This window comes from Hippocampus bargibanti, linkage group LG07 (assembly GCF_051943395.1).
Source record: "Hippocampus bargibanti isolate YZ-2025 linkage group LG07, ASM5194339v1, whole genome shotgun sequence".
Lineage (NCBI taxonomy): Eukaryota > Metazoa > Chordata > Actinopteri > Syngnathiformes > Syngnathidae > Hippocampus > Hippocampus bargibanti.
The window spans coordinates 17167220-17183300 of NC_142740.1; the positions used below are offsets into that span (position 1 = coordinate 17167220).

A 16081-nucleotide genomic window follows, 5' to 3' on the forward strand; every position below is an offset into this window, starting at 1 on the left:
ATGTTTCTCAACAAAATAAAACAAAAACAAAAAAATGCTGTCTATATGAAACAAGAAATGTTTTAACTGGGCTGTGTAAACATTAGTTCATATTAATGGAGGGAAACATTTTATAATGATTCATCTGTGTGACAAAAACCTGGCATTTGAACAAGCGGTGTCAGATCCCGCATTGTTTTATGCGATCCGAAGGCTGGGAAAATCAGAGCAGCCCAGATTTTCGAGGAAAAATTATTCAAGTTCGCAGAAGATTTCAAGCAAAACAGCTGCGACAACACGTGACGTGCGCTCATCGGGAGGTGATTGTCAGTGTATTGCGCTCTGAGAGTAAAATATCGAATACAGCGTTGTGATCACACGTGTGATGTCATTGAATTGAAGGTCACATATATGTGACCATGGTTTCAATGCGGGCAGATTAGAATCTACCACAGCAGGGAGGGACTCAAGCTCTAACGATGACAAAACTCAGTGGAAAATGGACTAGATCAGTGGCAGACGTGTAAGATACCAGTTCACAAATATCCCAAAAATGTACTGTACATAGCTGTAATTCACACTTGTGTCCATTACAACGATAAACGCCAAATGACTTCACTTCAGCAGTTCATAATTCTTATTTATCTAAAAATAAAAGACGAAAAGCTTTCAATCAAATATATTGTACCGTACTCCACCTTTTTCTGCTAGCTTTTTTCTGTGTGGTCGGAGCTAGCTAGCAGCTAGCTACTGTCGTTGTGGCGTTGTGAACGTGGCGAATAAACTCAACTCGATGAAACTGGAGACGTTTCATTTATCCCCACATTTTTTTTTAATTCATTTATTTTAATCTGACTTGACGATGAATTTTCAAAGATGTCTGATAGCCATCGTCTTTTTCGTCATTACCAGCAAACCGCTATGCAAGGGAGCGGAATGATTGGAACATAGTGGATATTTCTAATTGTTCAGGTGTTGCCTTTTATATTAAAGTAATAAAAGCTAGAGTTATGAACATTTATGTCATGTTCCGAAGCCGAAGCAAATCATGCATGTCATCTTATATGATCATTGCTGAAATATGTAACTAAATCATATTATTTTTTGTGTAATAAATAAATTATTTTTTGTTGCCCTGTTTTTACGCGAACAATAATTGAACAAACTATTTTAGTTGACTTGACTGATTGTATTTACCAATTTGTTGTGTAGAAGTGATAACACGAGAGAAAACGTCCATAACAAAAGTGGGTTTGACGCCCATGCTCTTTGGGAACAGTGCTCGGAACAAAATTTTGTGGAGGGTTGTACGGCCGTCATGTTTGGTGTGCCACTCACATAATATGATATTCAACGGGGTGGTTGGATACGATGCGTTTCCGACTGAATACTTATGGAGGCGGGAGGCGTTGATTGTTCTGCCTCTTCTGCTGTCACCAAATATGGCATCGCTTCAGCCATGACCTCGTCCATTTTTATGTTGCCGTCCAATGTCTGCAGTGAGTGCACACACTACCGGCGTGTTTGCCTTTCTGGTGAGCATTTCGTTCTGTACTTTTGGTACTTCGGAGAGAGATAAAACTAGAATAATATGTCACCACCCCATAAAAATCAATCCCAGCTGCTGGATATTGACATTTAGCAACAAGGTTCCGAGGGCGTTTTCACAAACATTTGATATCTGAACTGAAATGATAGATTGGTTGTTGTTTTTTTTACAATTTATTTTGGCTTTCTATGCTTTTTTTGTGAATTGATAGAATGGCAACAGCAGGAGCTGGTAGGAAAAGGGGACTCCACATGTCTTCAAGCAAGCCTTTTGAGTTTTGCCTCGCACCCTGTGCCTTGGAATGCCAGTTGTCCGCTGACATGCTGTTATCTCCTTAGCATGCCACAACTTTAATTAACCTCACATTGTAACATAGAAACTACAATCATCCCCCATAGCAAGTTTGTTTTCCCAAATAAGAGTGGGATAGATGCAATGTAAAACTGCTTGTAAAATACTTGAAAGAAAAATCTGGAAGGTGATTGAACCAAGGTTTGGCCATCTCTTCAGGAAAAGACATTGTTTACAAAGTAATGTGTCTTCATTACATCAAAACTACGCCTCCAGATGCGCGAAAGAACTCCATTTGGTCGAGTGGCCATGTTTCTTGAGATTACATTGCTGCATCTTCATGCATACTTGCAATGGATATGCTTTATGTTATGGTGTGTGTATTACATGGAAGGTGAAATCATCAACTGTAATTTAAAATGCTGAAGGCCTTCATAATTATGTTGACGATTACAAATATCAAGACGGTTCATAAAAACCCAGTAAAGTGATGAAAAAACATATACAGTAGTTATATAGTATATATAGTTGCTCGATTGGAAACTCTGGTCAGATACATTTTCGGATTGTAAGCATAGTTTGCACGCTAACTGTACGCAGGAGCGAAAGATCGACTTTAGAATAAATATGAGGTAATGCTCATTTGCTCTGAATGACCAAAGACGGGTCGCGGCACTCAAATAATGGGGAGGGGCAAATCCGCCCAGAGGAAGTTTGATCCCCCGCCTCCCTCGAAGTTCCAAGGTTACGTCCATGCCCCGTGGCATTGTGGGAAAAGTGTAAAAAATTGTAAACTTGAATTGGTCGTGCTGCAGTGAATTAAATAACGCAAAAAAAGAAATTACATAGAATAAAATAAACCCTCGAGCAATGTTTTTTTTGCCAAAATGCCAAGAAGTAACTCGTTAGCACCTTTGTCCAACCTACTTTATCATTCAATCGTTTTTGCCAATTGAAAGTACGTATAATATAGCACAATCTAATTTTATGTAATATAATCATTTACCACTATACTGTCGTTCATTGTGGGAAATGTGTTAATTTTTGTCCATATTGAATTGACCGTAGCTGTAGTAAATTTTAAAATAAAAAAAAAAAATCAAATAAAATTAAATAAACCTACGAACAATTTAAAATGTTTTTGCCAAGAAAAAAACCGTTAGCAACTTTAGCCAACCCACTTTATCATTCAACAATTTAAAATTGAAAGTATAAATATGGCACAATCTAATTTCATGTAATATAATCATTTAGCGCTATACGGCTATACTGTCGTTCACTATACTATTTTAAAATTAATTCCGTATATTGTTCTCATGGGTAGCACTTGGTCGACTGATGAGCACGTCTGCCTCAAATCGCAGAGTTCGATTCCGGCTCTGGCCTTCCGGTGGGGCGACAGGTAGGGGTCTCCCTCGGGTGTTTGAATACGGTCTAAAATTGTCGTTCTGTCGCTGACGACGCTTTTCCCGCACTCGCATTCCAATGTAATGATTGACTTTAAAACCAGGGTATGCTTCCATACTCCGCCCTGAGTTTGCCAACCAATGGGGGGCTCAGGTTCTATTTAAGACGCGGACTCGGTTCAAGGTGGACCACATGCCTGCGCGCTATGCGCAACACGACGCACCCAAAAGGGATTATTCTATTTGAAATAACAAGCTAGGATTTACAAACTCTTTTACATCTTCCAACGCGCTTGAAGACACTTTCAGAACAAAGCTGTCAAAAGCAATGAAAGCCTGGAGATTCGGCTTTCTTTGCTTAGTGGTGTTGAATGCAGCAGTTCGCTATGTGACGTGTTTGGAGGAAGACCTCACATATTTTATTTTTGGTGAGTTGCCAAAGGAGCACCCCACGTAGTCGACATTTACGTGTGAAAAGTTATTTGTGTGTGTTAGCTGCAACTATTGACATGCTAACATAACAAACATGCATGGAGCGCGATTGGCGTAATTTCAGTGCGAAAAAGTGGAGGAACTTTAACTCTGAGATGAATGGCGATGCGTTCAGGATACTGTTATTTGTGTAGGAATTGTATAATTCAGTATGTTATGTTTGTAACCCCGTGAACGCGAGTGTCATGTGTACCGCTCCTTCGCGCCCACCAATGTGTGTATCACATACACACACGGGCGCATGCACGCACACACAGGCATCAAACATCCCCCCATCTGAGTCAGCTGACTCCTCAGAAATTTAGCGAAGCAGCTTCTGGTTTCCATGGAGCTCAGCCTAACAGCACAGCATGAAGTGCAGTAATCAGGGGCCACGAGGTGTTAGCCTCTCATGCCAGGACGCAAACTCATCCACTGAGAACTCAATGGCAAACTTTCCTCTTCGCACAGGTAACATCTTGGATCCAATCAAAGACTTGTTTGAAGAGAAGCATGACGCCAATGAAACTGTGGTCAGATTCTCCCTGCGCAGACCCTCCCACCCGGAAGATGACCTCTGCTACATCTTCCCCGGCCGCCCCGACTCGCTGGCGGACTGCGCGTTCAACAGCACCGCCAAAACCTTCCTGATTATCCACGGCTGGACGGTGAGACACTCTACATGCTTCTACCGGTTAGGACTCGTCACCCAATTGCAAATTTCCCTCGGCAGCGAGTTCTGCGTTACTTGCTTCAATAAACCGCAAAAGTTGGATTCTAAGGCTTGCTTCTATGAATTGTGTAACTATCAAAACATTTATTGCACTCCAAAATACTGTTTAAGTCTCGGGGTTAAATTCTAGGCATTCTACATAATAAATACAGATTTTTAGTCTACATTATTATGCTCAATAGTACACATAGAAACATGAGTTCAGAACATGCAGGAACAGTTTAGCATTGGGAAAAACAGTCCTGATTTCAGCACTTTGCTTTCATGCTATATTATAGTGTGTATTAGATTAGCACGTTTAACACAACAAATATTTTGTTATAGATTGAACCAATATAGACAAAAAAAGCTTTAATCCCTGCAAATGATTTGTAACAGTTCAGACTACACATTTGCATGTTATTAAGATACAGAAATATATATTTTTAAAACTGGTAATTGACTCATTAGCATACAATGTTAATAGATGCTAATGATAACGCAAAAGCCATATTATTTTTTTTTCTTTCTTAAAGGTGGCGCCGCGAGATTGGCTAGCTTTACAGCAGCTTCTGTATTTTGTTTTTGCTGCTGTGAAAAGTAAATGTCTCCACTGTGAGACAAATAAAGTCTAATCAAATCAAAAGATCTCTTCAAATCAAGTTATCAAAAAACAGGGTTATAATAATAATAATAATAATAATAATAGTAATAATAATAAAATAGGAAGAACAAGAATAATAATAATAATAATAATAATAATAATAATAATAATAATAATAATAATAATTAATTAATAATGTTTATTTGTTTGTTTGTTTTCAGGGTTACTTTTTGAAGTTATAATGCCCCTCCATTGTACACCTGGGATTGGGCCCACAAATAGCAAATTAACAAATCAATACATAAATAAAATTAAAAAATCATAGAAATGGGGGGAGGACAGTTAAACAAAAACATAAATATGCAAATCTGCACATGGCACACAGTATTTAGGAGTCCACTGTAGATTTAATGTTGACTTTTTGTCACAAATCGTAGTAGTGGTTGGTTTATGAATCATTATTTCAAAATCATTCAAGAAATTGTGATTGTATTTTTTTTTTTTAATAAATGCCCATCCCAACATCAAGCGCAATGTGTTGTGTCCTTCTCGTCCACAGTTGAGTGGCCTGTTTGAAAGCTGGGTGGCTAAATTAGTGTCGGCGCTGTATGAGCGAGAGCTGATGGCCAACGTCATTGTGGTGGATTGGCTCAATACGGCGCGGAAACACTATGTGCTTGCGGCCCAGAACACCAAGGCGGTGGGGCAGGAGGTGGCGCGCTTCATTGACTGGATTGAGGTCGGCGTCTCCATTAGGGTCGTGGGTGAACTGGAGCAAAACTCTGCTCCTTTTGGGCTACCATTGAAATTGATAGAATGGCAACAGCAGGAGCTGGTAGGAAAAGGGGACTCCACATGTCTTCAAGCAAGCCTTTTGAGTTTTGCCTCGCACCCTGTGCCTTGGAATGCCAGTTGTCCGCTGACATGCTGTTATCTCCTTAGCATGCCACAACTTTAATTAACCTCACATTGTAACATAGAAACTACAATCATCCCCCATAGCAAGTTTGTTTTCCCCAAATAAGAGTGGGATAGATGCAATGTAAAACTGCTTGTAAAATACTTGAAAGAAAAATCTGGAAGGTGATTGAACCAAGGTTTGGCCATCTCTTCAGGAAAAGACATTGTTTACAAAGTAATGTGTCTTCATTACATCAAAACTACGCCTCCAGATGCGCGAAAGAACTCCATTTGGTCGAGTGGCCATGTTTCTTGAGATTACATTGCTGCATCTTCATGCATACTTGCAATGGATATGCTTTATGTTATGGTGTGTGTATTACATGGAAGGTGAAATCATCAACTGTAATTTAAAATGCTGAAGGCCTTCATAATTATGTTGACGATTACAAATATCAAGACGGTTCATAAAAACCCAGTAAAGTGATGAAAAAACATATACAGTAGTTATATAGTATATATAGTTGCTCGATTGGAAACTCTGGTCAGATACATTTTCGGATTGTAAGCATAGTTTGCACGCTAACTGTACGCAGGAGCGAAAGATCGACTTTAGAATAAATATGAGGTAATGCTCATTTGCTCTGAATGACCAAAGACGGGTCGCGGCACTCAAATAATGGGGAGGGGCAAATCCGCCCAGAGGAAGTTTGATCCCCCGCCTCCCTCGAAGTTCCAAGGTTACGTCCATGCCCCGTGGCATTGTGGGAAAAGTGTAAAAAATTGTAAACTTGAATTGGTCGTGCTGCAGTGAATTAAATAACGCAAAAAAAGAAATTACATAGAATAAAATAAACCCTCGAGCAATGTTTTTTTTGCCAAAATGCCAAGAAGTAACTCGTTAGCACCTTTGTCCAACCTACTTTATCATTCAATCGTTTTTACATTCCTGACTAACGATTGGCCAATTGAAAGTACGTATAATATAGCACAATCTAATTTTATGTAATATAATCATTTACCACTATACTGTCGTTCATTGTGGGAAATGTGTTAATTTTTGTCCATATTGAATTGACCGTAGCTGTAGTAAATTTTAAAATAAAAAAAATAAAATCAAATAAAATTAAATAAACCTACGAACAATTTAAAATGTTTTTGCCAAGAAAAAAACCGTTAGCAACTTTAGCCAACCCACTTTATCATTCAACAATTTAAAATTGAAAGTATAAATATGGCACAATCTAATTTCATGTAATATAATCATTTAGCGCTATACGGCTATACTGTCGTTCACTATACTATTTTAAAATTAATTCCGTATATTGTTCTCATGGGTAGCACTTGGTCGACTGATGAGCACGTCTGCCTCAAATCGCAGAGTTCGATTCCGGCTCTGGCCTTCCGGTGGGGCGACAGGTAGGGGTCTCCCTCGGGTGTTTGAATACGGTCTAAAATTGTCGTTCTGTCGCTGACGACGCTTTTCCCGCACTCGCATTCCAATGTAATGATTGACTTTAAAACCAGGGTATGCTTCCATACTCCGCCCTGAGTTTGCCAACCAATGGGGGGCTCAGGTTCTATTTAAGACGCGGACTCGGTTCAAGGTGGACCACATGCCTGCGCGCTATGCGCAACACGACGCACCCAAAAGGGATTATTCTATTTGAAATAACAAGCTAGGATTTACAAACTCTTTTACATCTTCCAACGCGCTTGAAGACACTTTCAGAACAAAGCTGTCAAAAGCAATGAAAGCCTGGAGATTCGGCTTTCTTTGCTTAGTGGTGTTGAATGCAGCAGTTCGCTATGTGACGTGTTTGGAGGAAGACCTCACATATTTTATTTTTGGTGAGTTGCCAAAGGAGCACCCCACGTAGTCGACATTTACGTGTGAAAAGTTATTTGTGTGTGTTAGCTGCAACTATTGACATGCTAACATAACAAACATGCATGGAGCGCGATTGGCGTAATTTCAGTGCGAAAAAGTGGAGGAACTTTAACTCTGAGATGAATGGCGATGCGTTCAGGATACTGTTATTTGTGTAGGAATTGTATAATTCAGTATGTTATGTTTGTAACCCCGTGAACGCGAGTGTCATGTGTACCGCTCCTTCGCGCCCACCAATGTGTGTATCACATACACACACGGGCGCATGCACGCACACACAGGCATCAAACATCCCCCCATCTGAGTCAGCTGACTCCTCAGAAATTTAGCGAAGCAGCTTCTGGTTTCCATGGAGCTCAGCCTAACAGCACAGCATGAAGTGCAGTAATCAGGGGCCACGAGGTGTTAGCCTCTCATGCCAGGACGCAAACTCATCCACTGAGAACTCAATGGCAAACTTTCCTCTTCGCACAGGTAACATCTTGGATCCAATCAAAGACTTGTTTGAAGAGAAGCATGACGCCAATGAAACTGTGGTCAGATTCTCCCTGCGCAGACCCTCCCACCCGGAAGATGACCTCTGCTACATCTTCCCCGGCCGCCCCGACTCGCTGGCGGACTGCGCGTTCAACAGCACCGCCAAAACCTTCCTGATTATCCACGGCTGGACGGTGAGACACTCTACATGCTTCTACCGGTTAGGACTCGTCACCCAATTGCAAATTTCCCTCGGCAGCGAGTTCTGCGTTACTTGCTTCAATAAACCGCAAAAGTTGGATTCTAAGGCTTGCTTCTATGAATTGTGTAACTATCAAAACATTTATTGCACTCCAAAATACTGTTTAAGTCTCGGGGTTAAATTCTAGGCATTCTACATAATAAATACAGATTTTTAGTCTACATTATTATGCTCAATAGTACACATAGAAACATGAGTTCAGAACATGCAGGAACAGTTTAGCATTGGGAAAAACAGTCCTGATTTCAGCACTTTGCTTTCATGCTATATTATAGTGTGTATTAGATTAGCACGTTTAACACAACAAATATTTTGTTATAGATTGAACCAATATAGACAAAAAAAGCTTTAATCCCTGCAAATGATTTGTAACAGTTCAGACTACACATTTGCATGTTATTAAGATACAGAAATATATATTTTTAAAACTGGTAATTGACTCATTAGCATACAATGTTAATAGATGCTAATGATAACGCAAAAGCCATATTATTTTTTTTTCTTTCTTAAAGGTGGCGCCGCGAGATTGGCTAGCTTTACAGCAGCTTCTGTATTTTGTTTTTGCTGCTGTGAAAAGTAAATGTCTCCACTGTGAGACAAATAAAGTCTAATCAAATCAAAAGATCTCTTCAAATCAAGTTATCAAAAAACAGGGTTATAATAATAATAATAATAATAATAATAGTAATAATAAAAACAGGAAGAACAAGAATAATAATAATAATAATAATAATAATAATAATAATAATAATAATAAATAATTAATAATGTTTATTTGTTTGTTTGTTTTCAGGGTTACTTTTTGAAGTTATAATGCCCCTCCATTGTACACCTGGGATTGGGCCCACAAATAGCAAATTAACAAATCAATACATAAATAAAATTAAAAAATCATAGAAATGGGGGGAGGACAGTTAAACAAAAACATAAATATGCAAATCTGCACATGGCACACAGTATTTAGGAGTCCACTGTAGATTTAATGTTGACTTTTTGTCACAAATCGTAGTAGTGGTTGGTTTATGAATCATTATTTCAAAATCATTCAAGAAATTGTGATTGTATTTTTTTTTTTTTAATAAATGCCCATCCCAACATCAAGCGCAATGTGTTGTGTCCTTCTCGTCCACAGTTGAGTGGCCTGTTTGAAAGCTGGGTGGCTAAATTAGTGTCGGCGCTGTATGAGCGAGAGCTGATGGCCAACGTCATTGTGGTGGATTGGCTCAATACGGCGCGGAAACACTATGTGCTTGCGGCCCAGAACACCAAGGCGGTGGGGCAGGAGGTGGCGCGCTTCATTGACTGGATTGAGGTCGGCGTCTCCATTAGGGTCGTGGGTGAACTGGAGCAAAACTCTGCTCCTTTTGGGCTACCATTGAATAACTGATGTAACAACTATCTTGCTCTTTTATCATGATTGTCATTCAATAGGAAACCACCAATATCCCTCTTGACAACTTGCATCTGATTGGCTACAGCCTCGGTGCTCATGTAGCCGGCTTCGCAGGAAGCCATGCGACGAACAAAGTTGGAAGGATAACAGGTAAAATGCAACAAACACGTTACTTTGATCAACGCTGAGACGCGTGTTTGTTTGCAGGTTTGGACCCAGCCGCGCCCGACTTTGAGGGCAAGCACGCCCATTGGCGCCTCTCCCCAGATGACGCCGGCTTCGTTGACGTCCTCCACACTTGCACCCGAGGCACCCTGGGTCTCAGCATCGGGATCCAGCAGCCTGTGGGCCATGTGGACATCTACCCAAATGGAGGACGCTTCCAGCCGGGCTGTAATCTTCGAGGCGCTCTGGAGAAGATTGCCAACTTTGGGATATTTGGTGAGAAAGAAAGAAATCAATCGGGAGGTGGCTCGGTGGTCGACTGGTCATTGCGTCCAGGCAGACTGGTCAATGCAGTGTTGCAGGGTTAAATTTTGGCCATGGAGTTTTCATGACCTGTGTGGGTTTTCTTCGGGTACTCCGTTGACTCTCACATTTCAAAAACATCCATGGCAGCTTGATTAAACTCTCCAACTGTCCCTAGATCAGGGGTCGGGAACCTTTTTGACTAAGAGAGCCATAAAAGTAAAATATTTAGAAATGTTTTTCAGTGCACACACACACACACACACACACACACACACACACACACACACACACACACACACACACACACACACAAACATGCACGCATGTGATTTCAACAAAATGTGAGAATATATTATTTAAAATAACTTTGTGATAATACTCACCATTAATATGAATAGTTTACCGTTCCTAATGATTGGTAAAATAACCAGCCAAACGATCGGAATGAAAGTAAACTTGCTGGGTCCATAGGCGAAGCTACTGCTCGATAGCCTGCACACAGCTCATTAACTTGCACGCTTGCTTTCTGCTGTCTCTCACAGAAGTATATTGATGCTAGCGTTGGCATGGGGCTTGTCAAAGTGCCACTGATATTCAACTGTTTCATTCATGGTATTGTTTCATTGCAAATTAGAATCACGGCAGAACTTTTTCTCTCCACAAAGGCAAATCCTTCGGTCCATTCAATCTGAAGTGTACGATACTCTTTTTTTTTTTTACTCGTCAGGCTTATTTAGAAGGGGGCGTTTACCTGTTTCGACATCAACGGCCATAGGTCAGTATCATCCATTCAAAATTGCGCTTTCCGCCAACTGCCGCCCAAACAGGAAATGAACAGCGAAAAAGCGAGAATAGGTACTGCGTTTTCTCGCGAGCTAGTTGCAATCATCAAAAGAGCCATATATGGCTCGCGAGCCATAGGTTCCCGACACTTGCCCTAGACCAGGGGTCGGGAACCTATGGCTCGCGAGCCATATATGGCTCTTTTGATGAATGCATATGGCTCGCCGATAAAACTAAATACATATTGTCGTTTTTTTCGCCGTTCATTTCCCGTTGGGACTGCAGTTGGCGGAAAGCGCAATTTTGATTGGATGACACTGACCTAGAACGGCCCAAAGCGCCATTTTGATTGGATGATAGTGGCCGTCATGTTGATAGAGGTAAACGCCCCTTTAAATGAGCCCAACTAGTGCACTTCAGCGTGAATGCACCGGAGCATTAGAGGAGAGAAAATGTTCTGAGTCTAATTTGCAATGAAACAATACAATCGATGAAACAGTCGAATGTCAGTGACATTTTAACAAGCCCCATGTTAACGTTAGCATCAACATACTTCTGCGAGAAGTAGATTGCAGATAGCAAGTGTGAAAGCTTATGAGTGTGTGTGTGTGTGTGTGTGTGTGGCTCTCACTGAAAAACATTTCTAAATATTTTACTTTTATGGCTCTCTTAGTCAAAAAGGTTCCCGACCCCTGCCCTAGATGTTCGTTAGTGTGAGCGCGAATGTCTGTCATCTTTGGTTTTGACTCAAATACAACATTGAGAATGGAACCCCGTTGGAAATTAAGGAAGCCCCGTAGGCAATTTGTCATGTTGTTGCACGACTGTCTACACAAACTAAAAGCAGTCTCGACATCCAACGAGGCATCACATGTGTGCTATTAGTCCAAACAAAAACAGTCCTGCAGTTTGGCTCCGCATTGCTTGTCACTAATCGGTCTTTGTGGCAAACATTGTTACTGCCACTCACACAATGACCCCATTCACAGCAGGCTGAACAGGAGCAGAGGGGCCCAAACGTGGCTCAAATGAGTCTTTGTTGAAATCGGCAGTCCGGATCTCGGCTCACGGTCCAGTTTGCTCAGTGGATGACGACAAATGGAAACACTTGCTTGGCTTTTTCAATTTCTCTAAATCAGTTTTTAACATGCTATTTCTTCCACAGCCATCGCCGATGCGGTCAAGTGCGAGCACGAGCGCTCTATCCATCTCTTTATCGACTCGCTGCTGAACGAGCAGGAGGCGGCCAAGGCCTACCGCTGCGGCAGCAAGGACAGGTTCGACCGCGGCATGTGCCTCGGCTGCCGGAAAAGCCGTTGCAACACGGTGGGCTACGACATCAGCAAGGTCCGCAAAGCGCGCAATGTGCAGATGTTCACCAAGACTAGAGCCAGCATGCCGTTTAGAGGTTAGTGGTTTGCAAGCCAATTACTCACCACCAAGACCAATTAACTCTTTCACTGGCCGACGTGCTAAAATGTGTCCTCTCCAGTGTCAGGGTTTTTGTCACTGTCACTTGAATTCGAGGACCTACAGAATAGTGTGTTTTAGGACTACATCAACTTTCAGTACAGAGTAAGAAATCTTCCACTCTTCTTTCATCAGAAAAAAGAATCAATTCCTAAATGATATGAATCTGGAGTAATATGAGCTTGAAATGAGGGCGGTTGTCCAAAATACAATGCAATACATACAAATTGGTTTATACAGTGCTTGAACAACACCTGAATCTGGAACAAAGCACTAACGTGGAAAAAAGGAAAATGCTGCCCCTTATGGAAGGGTAAAAACCTTGCCAGAGGCCTGACCAGCGCTTTATCGGCACCCAAGCTTGAAAAAAACAAAACCCTAAATAATTCGGGAATGTTGCTCTACGTCATATTTTCAATTCCCGAATAAATTCAGGAATGGCAGTGAATGAGTTAAAGAAAACATTAAGACAGTTAACATCCCCGTGTATGAAATTATATTCATTGAGCAAACAGCAACCGGTGTCTGAATGCACACGCGTCAATGTTCCGCTTTTGCGAGTTGTGCCTGAAAGGCGAAGCCAATCCCAGCTCAAGTCTTCGGCCACCTCGAATGCACCAATTAGCCAGGAATGCGGTGTGAAAATGGCAATGGGCTCTTTGGCAAAATATAGTAGGATCCAATAGGGAGGGGTGGGGGTTCCTTGCTACTATTCTCGCTCACTTCACTGCTCTTTGAATTTTTGAACTTGTTCAAACAAACCAAACAAGATTTGAATGAATGAGCTCAAATGATCAAAAGGCAAAATGGTGATCAAAAACTGAACGCTTTGCCATGGATGCCATGGCGTTGCCTCAAAGCGCTTATTCGCCATCCAATCAGCTGGCTGTGATGTCATCTCCCTCTCGCAGCTTCTAGGGACGCTCCTTCATTGACAATTTTTCTGGCGATTACACGATGACTCGCTTAGCATCTTCAAGTCACTGTCTCGTTTCTTATATGAATTCTCCTTGTACAGTTTACCACTACCAGCTGAAGATCCACTTCTCCAGTAAAGTCAACCGCTCGGAGATGGAGCCCTCACTGACCGTCTCGCTGTTTGGAACCCAAGGGGAGGCGGACAATGTGCAGCTTCAGTTGTGAGTGTGCCATCAAATTGAGCTTCCGTGTCAAAGAATTGCTGTAAAAAGTTAAAACGCGCCGCTGCGTGTCGGCTGCGCAATAATGGAACAAGAAAGAAGCATCACGAGAAACAAAATGGTAGCATTAACTTTGCGGGTAACGTTTTTAATGACATCCGGTAAAACATTAACCCCGCGTCCCTTTGATTGTCTGACAAGGAAGGAGAAAATAGCAACAAATCGGACGCATTCCTTCCTGCTGGTGACCGAAAAGAACATCGGCGAGCTGTTGATGCTGAAATTCAAGTGGGAGGAGTCAAACGGATGGTCAGCCTCCAGTATGTTAAAGACGGTTTCTTCCTGGTGGTCCGGCGACTCGGACGGCGCCAACATGGAGGTGCACAAAATTCGAATCCGGGCTGGAGAGACGCAACAAAAGTAAGGGTTTTCACAGAAAGACGTTTGGTTACACTATTGACAAAATAAATAAAAAAACTCTGCTTTTTGGGTGAAAAAAAAGCGTGCAGAGTGCATGATTCCTAACTGACATGTTTTCCAGGATGGTGCTCTGCGCAAAAGATCCCGATTCTTCCCATTTAACGCAGGAGCTTACCTTTGTCAAATGTAAGGACGCATGGCGAACCGGCACAAAACGCACTTCCAAAAGGTAAATAATTTTATTTTTCCACCTGTCTAATCACTACACAAGAATCACTTTGTCAAGGTTTTGTCAATATAAACATCTTTATCGCTAGAATAACCTTGGAGGCCCGTTGACCCTGCGGAGAAAACAACCTTCGCTACCCCTGTGTCCTTTTCAGCACTTTGTAGATAATTTATATGATGTTCAGCATCCAAAGAGCGCCGCGGTGACTCGTATATATCCACGGCAGGATGTCCTTTTTTTCTTTTTTTAATTTAAAACAAAATACATGTTATTACTATGAGCTTATTGAGTCATTGATTGGTTTTATGTGTATCAGAGGCATGTCGGCACTCTTGTCATCAAATAGTCTGACAATATTTTGAGGTATTAACGTCCTATTAAATTAGTTTTTATAGATTACACTTTCAAAACGTTTTTTTTTTGTGGATGATTTTGCATGGACGTAATTTCCCTGAAAGAAATTGATTGATACAAAATGAATAAAGAACTTGTGCTATGAGAACAGGCAGGTAGTCGGCCAGCCTCGCTTCATGTAGTCGTTTGGAGATTTTGACCCAGTTTTGAGTGAAATATTTTTTCAAGTCCATGTAAATGTTACCCATACCCGTGCCATATCGACTGTTACAGTCTCAAAGAGGCACGGATTTGCTTCATTATTTTAGGAAAAGTGTTATTGTAATAAAAGTGTACGCAACAGTGTATTTATGTACTATATGACATGTAATATATATCTGACCTAACAAAGCATTCACCACTGTGGGCCCCAGCACGGCATGTGACTGTGGGGAATTGGATCAGTGTGCCTTAAGTTCAACAAAGCGCTTTGTTGCTGTGTTTTTTTGGTGCTTTATGGTTGTCATGACAACAAACTGTCGTTACTACTGTCTACTCAGTTACACCTCGACATTGTGTCCCATTACTCGGCTGGTACCTCAACAAACGACCAATGTTGTGTTAATATGGTTGCGTTGGTTTTTTGTTTTTAATGTGGTACAAAATGATTGGAAATCAATAACAATTGTCTTTTTTTCTTTGGGCTATTGGACAGGCAAATTTATTTTGTAATACAGCAATATGTTGTAATGTTTCTGATTGGATGCTGTTGTTTTGTGTTAGCAAACAAGACATGACGTGATTCTGCCATTTTTCTGCATTGGTACGTCATTAGTGAGTGACACTCCCCAGAAATCGGAACTGCAATCATTGTGACTTTTATTTGTCACCCCCAGGGGTGGGCATTTTAATACTGTGTACGGTCTGGAGTTGATGTAACTAAGAAATAATAGATTTTTGCTTTAATGTAATCTGTTCTACCTGTACATAAATGTAGATATGTGATTAAAAGGTGTATTTTTAATAAACAACACCTGAAAGGTCACATACACATTGTCTTTATGTTTTATTATTTTCAGTTTTTGATTAAAAAAAAGTGTGTCATGATCTGGTTGACGACCAACGGGGGGCGCTGTCGCCCCCGCCTACACCTCACAGGTGCTGGTCGTCCCGCTCAGATTGGCGACCAGCGGGTAGCGACGTCAGCCCTGCCTGCAGCCTCGCAGGTGCTGGTCGTTATAATCAATGACACTTAAAAGGACACCTGGCACGATCATCCGGTGCCGATTCATTGTTTGTTT

The 16081-nt window shown here is 41.2% G+C and overlaps 2 protein-coding genes across 2 annotated transcripts; both read left to right on the forward strand.

Annotated features, from left to right (window-relative positions):
• The first annotated feature begins 3389 nt into the window (after window positions 1–3389).
• LOC148895615 (lipoprotein lipase-like) lies at window positions 3390–5954 on the forward strand. Its single transcript, XM_089001062.1, has 4 exons — window positions 3390–3653; window positions 4168–4364; window positions 5572–5847; window positions 5925–5954. The coding sequence occupies exons 1-4, from the start codon at window positions 3554–3556 to the stop codon at window positions 5952–5954; spliced, it is 603 nt and encodes a 200-aa protein (XP_088857188.1). The 5' UTR covers window positions 3390–3553.
• A 1561-nt stretch (window positions 5955–7515) lies between these two features.
• Window positions 7516–15829, forward strand: lpl2a (lipoprotein lipase 2 a). The gene is made up of 10 exons (XM_089001639.1): window positions 7516–7763; window positions 8278–8474; window positions 9675–9854; window positions 9974–10085; window positions 10143–10376; window positions 12355–12597; window positions 13678–13798; window positions 14000–14218; window positions 14340–14447; window positions 14536–15829. The coding sequence occupies exons 1-10, from the start codon at window positions 7664–7666 to the stop codon at window positions 14555–14557; spliced, it is 1536 nt and encodes a 511-aa protein (XP_088857765.1). The 5' UTR covers window positions 7516–7663; the 3' UTR covers window positions 14558–15829.
• The last annotated feature ends 252 nt before the right edge of the window (window positions 15830–16081 follow it).